Genomic DNA, 10403 nt, shown 5'->3' with positions numbered 1-10403 from the left:
GATGAGTGTCAGTTTTTGCAGAAAAAAATTTTAAGCCCTACTGATAAATAAGCCCGACTTTCTGCTGCATCGCGCTAGCGCTGTAGCGTATGGCAATCCGTTTTGTTTATTGCCGATTGTACTTGTTTGTGTGTTTAGTTTGTTTATTGTCAGTTGATGGCTCATAAACCGGTGTTGCTGTGCAAAATTACGCTTCCGTTTTTTAACCATCTTAATTAGGAAAAATGCAGCAATAAAGGCTAATGTTAGCTTTGCCTATTGTTCATGGAAAAAAAATTTATTGCCGAATATTTGATGCAATGTTAGCGCACCAGTACGCTACTTTTTTTACTTCGCACTTTTTTCTTTTTTTCCGACACGTAGCCATCTACCGCTCAGACTCGTTATTACTGGCGTAGGCAATTTCAGTCCATTGGATGCCATTCGCAGTTAGTTCAGTAGCGTGGATGGAGAATAACGCGTGGCTGGAGGAACAATTGAAAAATGGATAAGATAATGCAATAAAAGGATGGTAAGTATAAAATTTATTATATTGGTTTTCAATTATTAATTATTTTTTATTAGATCAAATTATGAAGCTGCAGGCCCAATTATTGGAACAACACAAAATTTTAGATAACAGCAAAGCTAAGGATGGTAAGGCCTAATACGTAATGATTCTATTTATTTGCTTTTATTCATTTGTGTTTTGTAGCTCAAATTTTGAGTCTACAAGCTCAGCTAGGGGAAAATAACAAATTGGAACGGAACAGTTTCCAAACAGTGAAGGAGGTTTTTCAAAACTCTTCCCTAACTGAACGTGAGGATGAGTTGACATTAGGCGAACACAGTCAGGTACCTAAACTTTTCAAATAAGAATTCAAAATAAGTATGGAATTTTAACAAACAATTATTTATTGTTTTGTTATTCAGTCCACCACCTGACAGTGTGTTAAAGTTAAATTCTGTTAGTGCTGCACTAAAAGAATCGTTAGTAATAAGTCCATGCAGCGAAGGAAGTGAACAATTGTGGGACCGTATTTGGGCCGAAAATGGGTGTGGTACGGAAACCGAGATATGGCACGAGTTCAACATAAAGCATGGATTAGGTACTTTTCGGTTTTTTGTCTATCGAAAAAGTATTTTTAATGCTATTATTTTGCATTCACAGAATTTTAGCAGGGGATCAAGTCAAGTCTGGAAGTGTTACAAGATGGAAGAGTCAGCCTACAGTTGAAAAAACACTGAGAGTGGATTACCATTAAGGTATGAGGTAAAGTAATTGTGAGAGATGAGTATGCACATTGTCTAATGAGAAGTACTATCTTGTGTGAATGAATCCTGTATAACAGCAATCCTTTATAGTTCTGTCACAGCTAGAAGCCTCAAATAATTCTGCTTCCCTTGCTAAAGAACAACTTGTCCTTTACGCTCAGAGTGTTGGTGAAGCTGGGTACTTAAATGGCCCTAAAGATGTTTCACTTCACTGGCATTGCAGCGATGAACATCATACATGGACTCTTTAGGTATGAAAGGAATTTTCTTGAAAATTTTTTGAATTTATGATGAAGCTTTTCTCCTCTTTTTTGCCAACCATGTCTAAACTACAAAAAAAATTTATCCAATAGGAAAGGATTTTCAGCATACTGGGAACACAACTATCAACAATGCTACATTCTAGGGGTGCTATTTTATCATTCAAGAGCCTTATACAATGATTTTCATCTACAATTTGTATGGCCTTTCCCAAGCTTCTGTCAGAAGTTGAATCTATGAGTCATGTAAGTCACATGAGCAACAATTGAGATGCTTAATGGTGTTGTTTTTCTTTTCTCAGTGTAGGTTAATAGTAACATTGGATCTGAAAAAATTCTTGGTTGGGGCATGACACTGAATAAATTGTAATGATTGGATGGATGACATGATATTTCTATACTTCATTCGGATTCCCGAGACGGTATTTTATATTCAAAAAATTGAAGTGCATATCTGGGCTCCCTTCCTTTCCGTAGCCCCGTTTCCCCTCGACTCGTAATAAGCCCGTAGGGGGTCATGCCCCTACTGTACGGTATATATAAAAATAACATATACCGAGGTTTGGAGGGCTCTGGCCGGAAAGGGGACGTGGGGGTCCGCGTAGTCCGATGATGTGTTCACGGAGGGCGACGTGGCTACCCGCAAATCCGAACTAAAGGTTAATCGCTCCAGTAAAAATGTTCCAAATCTTCGGCTCTTCTTCCGGCTTCTCTTAGCCAATCACCGGGTAATCTCCCCGGTGGGTCAACAAGGCAGTGTCTCCCCCTGCCTGGGTTGACGGCAACTTTTGAAAGGGCTATTGTGCCTTTTTAAAGTTGCAAAAATAATTCTAATGTGCAGAGAATTGTCAATAAAATTTTTTTTGTAAAAAATTTTTTGCAAAATTTGTTTCTTTCTTTGTCTGTATTCGCTGTTTTCACACAGCTTGCTCAATTCACCTTTATTGTTTTTGCCACCTTTGATGGTAAGCATTGTTTCCAGTGGTTAATTGTTTATCTTTAAGCATTTAATTTTTATTCATTACACTTTTTGTATTCATCAACTTATACTCAAGGAACAACTTGTGAATATTTTCTGAAGTAATTTTGTATTTTATTTTACTCGCATGGGAACCGATCCCCTGACATTCAGCGTGCAACGCCGATGCTCTGTCATTGAGCCACGAGATATATCTAATTGTTTTATTATCGCATATCAAATGTTATCGTCTAGGATGTTTATGCAGTCTTTCACAACTATATGTTTATCTGTCTTTTTGTTTCATAAGGACTATAGCTCTGTGGTAGAGCGTTTAGTTGCGATATTTGTTTCCCTGGGTTCAAACCACAGTTGATGTATAAAAAATGAAGCAGAATAATTATAGAAAAGAAAATTGCAGCATTACATATCAATTTTATTCTAAGTGTAAATGTAAGTCCGTAAGTTACAAGAAAAAAGCCAACTTTATATCATATGATTCATGGCTCATTGGTAGACCATCGACGCGGTATGCCGAACATCCAAGGTTCGATTCCCCAATGAGTCAAAATTGAAAGCTCAATCAAAACAAATAAGGCTCTCAGGTATGTATCAACAACTAGAGATAACTCATAATTGTGGTTATATGTGTGGAAAAAAAAATGCAAGGAAAAACAAGCGCACAGTAAGAATAAAGTTGAAAACACAAGTTTTGCTTTTATTGTTTAAAAAAATAAATTGTATTGACATTACTCTGCACATATAAATGATTTTGCAACTTTAAAAAGGCACAATAGCCCTTTCAAAAGTTGCCGTCAACCCAGGCAGGGGGAGACACTGCCTTGTTGACCCACCGGGGAGATTACCCGGTGATTGGCTAAGAGAAGCCGGAAGAAGAGCCGAAGATTTGGAACATTTTTACTGGAGCGATTAACCTTTAGTTCGGATTTGCGGGTAGCCACGTCGCCCTCCGTGAACACATCATCGGACTACGCGGACCCCCACGTCCCCTTTCCGGCCAGAGCCCTCCAAACCTCGGTATATGTTATTTTTATATATACCGTACAGTAGGGGCATGACCCCCTACGGGCTTATTACGAGTCGAGGGGAAACGGGGCTACGGAAAGGAAGGGAGCCCAGATATGCACTTCAATTTTTTGAATATAAAATACCGTCTCGGGAATCCGAATGAAGTATAGAAATATCATGTCATCCATCCAATCATTACAATTTATTCAGTGTCATGCCCCAACCAAGAATTTTTTCAGATCCAATGTTACTATTAACCTACACTGAGAAAAGAAAAACAACACCATTAAGCATCTCAATTGTTGCTCATGTGACTTACATGACTCATAGATTCAACTTCTGACAGAAGCTTGGGAAAGGCCATACAAATTGTAGATGAAAATCATTGTATAAGGCTCTTGAATGATAAAATAGCACCCCTAGAATGTAGCATTGTTGATAGTTGTGTTCCCAGTATGCTGAAAATCCTTTCCTATTGGATAAATTTTTTTTTGTAGTTTAGACATGGTTGGCAAAAAAGAGGAGAAAAACTTCATCATAAATTCAAAAAATTTTCAAGAAAATTCCTTTCATACCTAAAGAGTCCATGTATGATGTTCATCGCTGCAATGCCAGTGAAGTGAAACATCTTTAGGGCCATTTAAGTACCCAGCTTCACCAACACTCTGAGCGTAAAGGACAAGTTGTTCTTTAGCAAGGGAAGCAGAATTATTTGAGGCTTCTAGCTGTGACAGAACTATAAAGGATTGCTGTTATACAGGATTCATTCACACAAGATAGTACTTCTCATTAGACAATGTGCATACTCATCTCTCACAATTACTTTACCTCATACCTTAATGGTAATCCACTCTCAGTGTTTTTTCAACTGTAGGCTGACTCTTCCATCTTGTAACACTTCCAGACTTGACTTGATCCCCTGCTAAAATTCTGTGAATGCAAAATAATAGCATTAAAAATACTTTTTCGATAGACAAAAAACCGAAAAGTACCTAATCCATGCTTTATGTTGAACTCGTGCCATATCTCGGTTTCCGTACCACACCCATTTTCGGCCCAAATACGATCCCACAATTGTTCACTTCCTTCACTGCATGGACTTATTACTAACGATTCTTTTAGTGCAGCACTAACAGAATTTAACTTTAACACACTGTCAGGTGGTGGACTGAATAACAAAACAATAAATAATTGTTTGTTAAAATTCCATACTTATTTTGAATTCTTATTTGAAAAGTTTAGGTACCTGACTGTGTTCGCCTAATGCCAACTCATCCTCACGTTCAGTTAGGGAAGAGTTTTGAAAAACCTCCTTCACTGTTTGGAAACTGTTCCGTTCCAATTTGTTATTTTCCCCTAGCTGAGCTTGTAGACTCAAAATTTGAGCTACAAAACACAAATGAATAAAAGCAAATAAATAGAATCATTACGTATTAGGCCTTACCATCCTTAGCTTTGCTGTTATCTAATATTTTGTGTTGTTCCAATAATTGGGCCTGCAGCTTCATAATTTGATCTAATAAAAAATAATTAATAATTGAAAACCAATATAATAAATTTTATACTTACCATCCTTTTATTGTATTATCTTATCCATTTTTCAATTGTTCCTCCAGCCACGCGTTATTCTCCATCCACGCTACTGAACTAACTGCGAATGGCATCCAATGGACTGAAATTGCCTACGCCAGTAATAACGAGTCTGAGCGGTAGATGGCTACGTGTCGGAAAAAAAGAAAAAAGTGCGATTTTTTTTTTTTATGTAAAACGGATTGCCATAGTAGCGTACTGGTGCGCTAACATTGCATCAAATATTCGGCAATAAATACAAAGTATTCACATCGTCGCCATCTAGCGATGGCCATGAACAATAGGCAAAGCTAACATTAGCCTTTATTGCTGCATTTTCCCTAATTAAGATGGTTAAAAAACGGAAGCGTAATTTTGCACAGCAACACCGGTTTATGAGCCATCAACTGACAATAAACAAACTAAACACACAAACAAGTACAATCGGCAATAAACAAAACGTGTAAAACATTTCTTGAAACCCCCGAAACGTGTGTGGATCCCTATTCATAGCTAACGTCATCTGTTGCGAGAAATATCATACAAAAAACAGGTCGTTCGTTGTGGCGTCTCATCTAAATAATATCCCTATAGGGAAACTGCAATTGTCGCCAGATGGCAGAATGCTGTCAAACTGGTTAGGGGAAAAGGGAAACAAGTTAACCAATCAACTTCAATAACGGGTTTCTAGTCAAACTTAATGGGTGAAGGTCTAGTCGATGTGTGTACTTCAATTTCTCTTTTGCTCTAATAATCTCTTAACCACTGGCTGCGGTCTGTAGTGTTTCGTTTGATATTTAAAAAAATTTACTTCGGAGCAAAGAATCGGTTTCTGGTCGCCTTTTAAGCTTCACTACTCACGTTGAACGGACGTTCCTCTCACCGCGTTTAGGTGAAGTTTCTCTGCCGGCTATCTCTATAACATTCTCTGCTCTATAGTCAATTCGGTAAGTCGTTCCTCTTCAATCATCCTCATGTTTTGTGGCTGTGTTGAATTGTTTGGATCAAAGAAGAAAGCTGTTGGTTCTTTTGCAAATTTGCCAGTTATTCAAAAGTTATTAACTCATTTCTGTTTTCTTTAGATTTCTTCAAAAATGGCATTGGAACAACTAAAGACCATGACAGTAGTGGTGGCTGACACAGGAGATTTTGAAAGTAAATGAGCCCTTGTTATTAAAATCTTTTTTATTGTCATTTTTAACTGCCTGGAATTCTTGACAATCAGTTGGCAAATCACTTTTAGTAAACACATTTTTTGATTACAGCCATGATCAAGTACAAACCTACTGATGCAACCACCAATCCATCTTTACTGTTAGCTGCTGCCACCCTGCCTCAATATCAACATCTTGTTCAGAAAGCTGTTGATTATGGCAAAAAGCAGGATGGGTATTCTAAAAAACACAATTGCGATGTCAACCAATGCATTGAAGCATCAGTCTTAAGTATTCAAATTAATTCTGATGTCTGCTTGTGTTAGAGACAATGCTGCAAAGTTGGCTGCAACGATGGATAAGCTGTTTGTCTTGTTTGGGGTTGAAATATTGAAAATTGTTCCTGGTCGCGTTTCTACCGAAGTGGATGCAAGGTGGTTTACCACCATGTGGATGGTGAATACTGAATTATGTCCCTTAACTTTCGTTTTCTCGTCCACAGACTTTCTTTTGACCAAGAAGGAAGCGTGAAGAAAGCTCTCAAGCTTATCGAGCTGTACGCCGAAGAGGGTATCGACAAAGAAAGAGTTCTTATTAAATTGGCCTCGACCTGGGAAGGAATTCAGGCAGCAAAGTAATCAAAGTTATTATCTATATTATACAATGTAACATCTTGTGTTTCCTTTATTTATTAATTTGTTTTAACAAATGCTATCACGCAGGGAACTGGAGGAAAAGCACGATGTTCACTGCAACTTAACGCTCTTGTTCAGTTTCTGTCAAGCGGTTGCATGTGCCGAGGCCGGTGTTACGCTGATATCCCCATTCGTTGGTCGCATTTTGGATTGGTAAAAAACAATTGAGATGTACAAATGGGTAACAAAGTTTTAAATTCTCGTCATCAGGTATGTTAGCAACACTTCCACCAAATCTTATGCTCCGGAAGATGATCCTGGAGTAAAGTCGGTCACCCAGATCTATAATTACTATAAAAAATTTGGCTATAAAACTGTTGTGATGGGAGCATCCTTCCGAAACACTGGTATACCCAAACGCTATGTAAATTTGTGAATAGAGGTAACCCATTATATCGATTCGTAGGCGAGGTAATTGCTCTTGCAGGATGCGATCTTTTAACGATTAGCCCGAAGTTGCTGGAAGAACTAGATGCTAGTACGACAACAGTCGCTAGAAAATTAGATGCAGAACAAGCCAAATCTTACGATCTCGAACGCATTTCTTTGGACGAGAAGGCTTTCCGATGGATGTTAAATGAAGATCAGATGGCTACTGACAAACTCAGTGATGGGTAATTTGGTTTCTAGGATAGCTAACATTTAGTCATTTAAAGAAAATAACTAATACGTCTACAAATTTTAGCATCCGCAAATTCGCAGTTGACGCAGTCAAGTTGGAAACCTTCATCAACGAGAAACTCAATGCCTAATTCTTCTCTTAAGGGAAGGCAAAATTCCAAGTTCGTTCTGGGTTTCCTTGGGCGTAAATATATTTGTCATTATTCAGTTGGTAAATGTAGGCGTCATAATTTTCTATTCAGTTATATTAATCAAGAAACTTTATTTGGTGATCGAAATGTGTTTTTAACATTCCGTGGTTCTACGTTCCATTGAATCGGGAAGAGTCTTAATTCAAGGTTCTTTCTCCTTCATTTCTTGTCTTTTCTTTCATTTTTTGGGGGTTTCTTATTTCCGTAAATATACTATATTGCAGCAGCAGACTATTGTAACGTTACGATTGGATTGGTTAGCTTGAAATTTTTATCTGTGATGGGCAATGCTGGGCCAAACAGCAGACGATATTACTACACTCCGAATCCTGTGTTGCTCTTCGTAGAACTCATCTTTGGTGCCCATTTCTACGGGCATTCTAACTTATCTAGTTTGTAATAGTAACGATTTTTTAAATAACTGACGTTAGCGCTGCCGTAGGAATTGTCTAAAAGTGGTTGTGTGTCAGTAACTACATATCGAAACTGATTACTTTTTTGACGGAACATGGAGGAATCGAAAACAGATTCTTCCGTTGGTTTTTCGCCGAAGGAGATGGATTCCTTAATGAAATACTTCGTCGGAAACAACTGCAAATATCGTGAACAAATTATCATCCCCAGAACAGTTGGTCCAATTCACATAAAAAGTGTTGATGAGAAACGAGTAGAAGCAGTTTTTGAATCATGTGCTTTCAAGTCACTCGTTGCAAGTGTCATGGGTAATTCATAATTACTCTTATTTAGAAACAAGCTCCACATCTTGCAGCTTTTTAATGAATTTTGCAGGGTACGGTTTGGGAGCTGCATTGGGTTTGTTCAGTGCCAGTGTCAGTCCAAATATCACAGCACCTGATGCACCCCAACAGTCAGCAAGAGAAATCTTCAGGGATTTAAAATTCTCTACCCTTAGCTATGCCAAAAACTTTGCTGTTGTTGGTCTTATGTTTTCAGCAGTAGAGTGCACCATTGAATCTGTGAGTACAGTTTATGTTGCTGTAAATACCATTGTTTGCATAATGCATTATTTTGTTTATAGTATAGAGGAAAAGGAGATTGGAAAAATGGAACTTATGTATGTATTTCTGAAATAACCTACAACATACTTTTAAATAAAAATTCTTTAATTGTAGGCTGGTGGAATCACTGGTGGACTGATTGGTCTCAGAGCTGGACTTAAACCAGGAATTGTAGGAGCATTAGGATTTGCAGCATTCTCTACTGCAATAGACTACTATATGAGGCACTAATAATATAGAAATATAATTGAAAATAAAGTGTATTGGCCATTTTCAGAAGTTTCACAATCCATACTTTGTCTTGGACATAATTTCCAAAACTTTCTTTTTTTCTTGTTCTGTTCTGCACGTTTTCAAAGCTTCATTAATTTTTTCCTGATGAAATTTCTACAAAGAAACAAAACTTATAGAAAAGAATTCTTTACCTAAACAACTCTTGTATCATACTAACCTTTAAGAATTTATAGCATTTTACCAAAGTTGCCCCTGTATACATACTTTGAAGCTGAACTTTCCTTTTTCCAATACTGGACAAGAAAGGAAGAGATGAGGCTAAAAGCCTATGTGGGCCATGTCTACATCGGATTATTGCTATTTGGGTACTTTCATTGGAATATTTGACTAGAGATTGCAAATATTTTCTAATTTCTGCTTTTACGATAGCCAAGAAAAACAAAATATACCCTCTAATCCATTCTTAATTGCTGCAGCCCCAAACTCTCCATGTATTTGTTCAGTTGCAGCAAGAACCGATTTCAGGATATCGTACGTTTTTAAATTTAGAGGTTGCGCAGTATGTCCATCATCCAGGGGTGTGATCTCTGTAGTAAAATACCTGATAAAATTGTAAAAATCAAATGAGCAAGTAGAACATACATCAGAGACCCAAACGATAAACTTCTCTTCAAATGAATCTTCATTTACATTGCTCAATATTTATCCATTTTAAAGAGACGGAAATAGTTAAAATTATTAAGGTTAATATTGTTGAATACAAATATTTTACCGGTTCTTGAATCTAACCATTTTTTGAATCAACTGCACGTGCACAAGCCATAAACATCTGCTTGGATAGTCTGCAGTGGCATGGAAAATTTGGTAAGGCTTATGAGGCAGCCTCGAGATGGCGCAAGATACAAATTCAAATTGTAAAAATTCAACGCGCTAATGTAAGTAACGTGAAAAATTATGGCAATATGGCAATCCGTTCTCGCGATACAGCAGAAAGTCGGGTTTATATTGTCGGGCTTAAAATTTTTCCCTATTAAAAAATAATATCATTAAATCTACATAACTATATATGATTCTGATTCAAAATTTAACAAGGAAGTCGAAAATGAAATTTGATTTCACGTAGAGTTTATGGTTTTTGAATAATCAAAGAAGTTTGATGTGTCACGCTAGTGCTGTGGCGTACTGGCGCGCTAGTAATGGTTTCGTTTCGCACACACACTTAAAATTATATTTTAGATTATTCCAAAGGTATATACTCTACGTGAAAACAAATTCCATTTTCGTGTTCCTTGGTTAATTTTGAATGATAATCCTGTATAGTTAACGAGATTTAATGATATTATTTTTTAATAGGAACGATTTTTAAGCCCGAAAGGTAAAGTCGGGCTTATTTTTTAATCCAACTTTAACCTTTTATTA

General features: G+C 37.1%; 3 protein-coding genes and 2 long non-coding RNA genes across 6 annotated transcripts; 3 read left to right on the top strand and 2 right to left on the bottom strand.

Moving 5' to 3' along the window:
* Window positions 1-478: 478 nt before the first annotated feature.
* Window positions 479-2011, top strand: LOC130693372 (uncharacterized). Its single transcript, XR_009001676.2, has 6 exons — window positions 479-636; window positions 695-834; window positions 913-1088; window positions 1151-1245; window positions 1332-1505; window positions 1608-2011. It is a non-coding gene; the product is annotated as an uncharacterized LOC130693372 (long non-coding RNA).
* Window positions 2012-3615: 1604 nt separating this feature from the next.
* Window positions 3616-5153, bottom strand: LOC130693359 (uncharacterized). Its single transcript, XR_009001674.2, has 7 exons — window positions 5071-5153; window positions 4946-5017; window positions 4748-4887; window positions 4494-4669; window positions 4337-4431; window positions 4077-4250; window positions 3616-3973 (listed from the first exon to the last, which is right to left on the bottom strand). It is a non-coding gene; the product is annotated as an uncharacterized LOC130693359 (long non-coding RNA).
* Window positions 5154-5732: 579 nt separating this feature from the next.
* LOC130692826 (transaldolase-like) lies at window positions 5733-7689 on the top strand. 2 transcript variants are annotated; one of them, XM_057515915.2, is made up of 9 exons: window positions 5733-6017; window positions 6153-6225; window positions 6336-6459; window positions 6551-6658; window positions 6727-6858; window positions 6947-7072; window positions 7130-7266; window positions 7326-7533; window positions 7605-7689. In XM_057515915.2, the coding sequence occupies exons 2-9, from the start codon at window positions 6165-6167 to the stop codon at window positions 7669-7671; spliced, it is 963 nt and encodes a 320-aa protein (XP_057371898.1). In that variant the 5' UTR covers window positions 5733-6017; window positions 6153-6164; the 3' UTR covers window positions 7672-7689. The 2 variants fall into 2 exon arrangements, with proteins under 2 accessions (XP_057371898.1, XP_059352508.1); XM_059496525.1 differs by having other exon boundaries at window positions 6014-6089.
* Window positions 7690-8078: 389 nt separating this feature from the next.
* On the top strand, window positions 8079-9042 carry LOC130692996 (mitochondrial import inner membrane translocase subunit Tim22-like). The gene is made up of 4 exons (XM_057516100.2): window positions 8079-8453; window positions 8521-8708; window positions 8771-8806; window positions 8865-9042. Exons 1-4 carry the CDS (start codon window positions 8240-8242, stop codon window positions 8979-8981), a joined length of 555 nt encoding a protein of 184 aa, XP_057372083.1. The 5' UTR covers window positions 8079-8239; the 3' UTR covers window positions 8982-9042.
* On the bottom strand, window positions 8995-9856 carry LOC130693062 (ribonuclease P/MRP protein subunit POP5-like). The gene is made up of 4 exons (XM_057516189.2): window positions 9757-9856; window positions 9434-9585; window positions 9202-9371; window positions 8995-9137 (listed from the first exon to the last, which is right to left on the bottom strand). Exons 1-4 carry the CDS (start codon window positions 9774-9776, stop codon window positions 9033-9035), a joined length of 447 nt encoding a protein of 148 aa, XP_057372172.1. The 5' UTR covers window positions 9777-9856; the 3' UTR covers window positions 8995-9032.
* Window positions 9857-10403: the final 547 nt, after the last annotated feature.

The sequence above is a fragment of the Daphnia carinata genome, chromosome 1 (genome assembly GCF_022539665.2).
Source record: "Daphnia carinata strain CSIRO-1 chromosome 1, CSIRO_AGI_Dcar_HiC_V3, whole genome shotgun sequence".
NCBI lineage: Eukaryota > Metazoa > Arthropoda > Branchiopoda > Diplostraca > Daphniidae > Daphnia > Daphnia carinata.
This window is presented reverse-complemented; position numbering and strand designations above follow the sequence as displayed.

Bases quoted from the DNA above. Each gene is read 5' to 3' on its own strand.
- LOC130693062 (XM_057516189.2), bottom strand. From the start codon at position 9,776: ATGGTTAGATTCAAGAACCG. The intron at 9,586-9,756 runs GTAAAATATTTG...CAATTTTATCAG, and splicing joins ATGGTTAGATTCAAGAACCG to GTATTTTACTACAGAGATCA. The intron at 9,372-9,433 runs GTATATTTTGTT...TGCAATCTCTAG, and splicing joins AATTAAGAATGGATTAGAGG to TCAAATATTCCAATGAAAGT.
- LOC130692996 (XM_057516100.2), top strand. From the start codon at position 8,240: ATGGAGGAATCGAAAACAGATTCTTCCGTTGGTTTTTCGCCGAAGGAG. The intron at 8,454-8,520 runs GTAATTCATAAT...TGAATTTTGCAG, and splicing joins ACTCGTTGCAAGTGTCATGG to GGTACGGTTTGGGAGCTGCA. The intron at 8,709-8,770 runs GTGAGTACAGTT...TTTTGTTTATAG, and splicing joins TAGAGTGCACCATTGAATCT to TATAGAGGAAAAGGAGATTG.
- LOC130692826 (XM_059496525.1), top strand. From the start codon at position 6,045: ATGTTTTGTGGCTGTGTTGAATTGTTTGGATCAAAGAAGAAAGCT. The intron at 6,090-6,152 runs GTTGGTTCTTTT...TGTTTTCTTTAG, and splicing joins TTGGATCAAAGAAGAAAGCT to ATTTCTTCAAAAATGGCATT. The intron at 7,267-7,325 runs GTATACCCAAAC...ATCGATTCGTAG, and splicing joins AGCATCCTTCCGAAACACTG to GCGAGGTAATTGCTCTTGCA.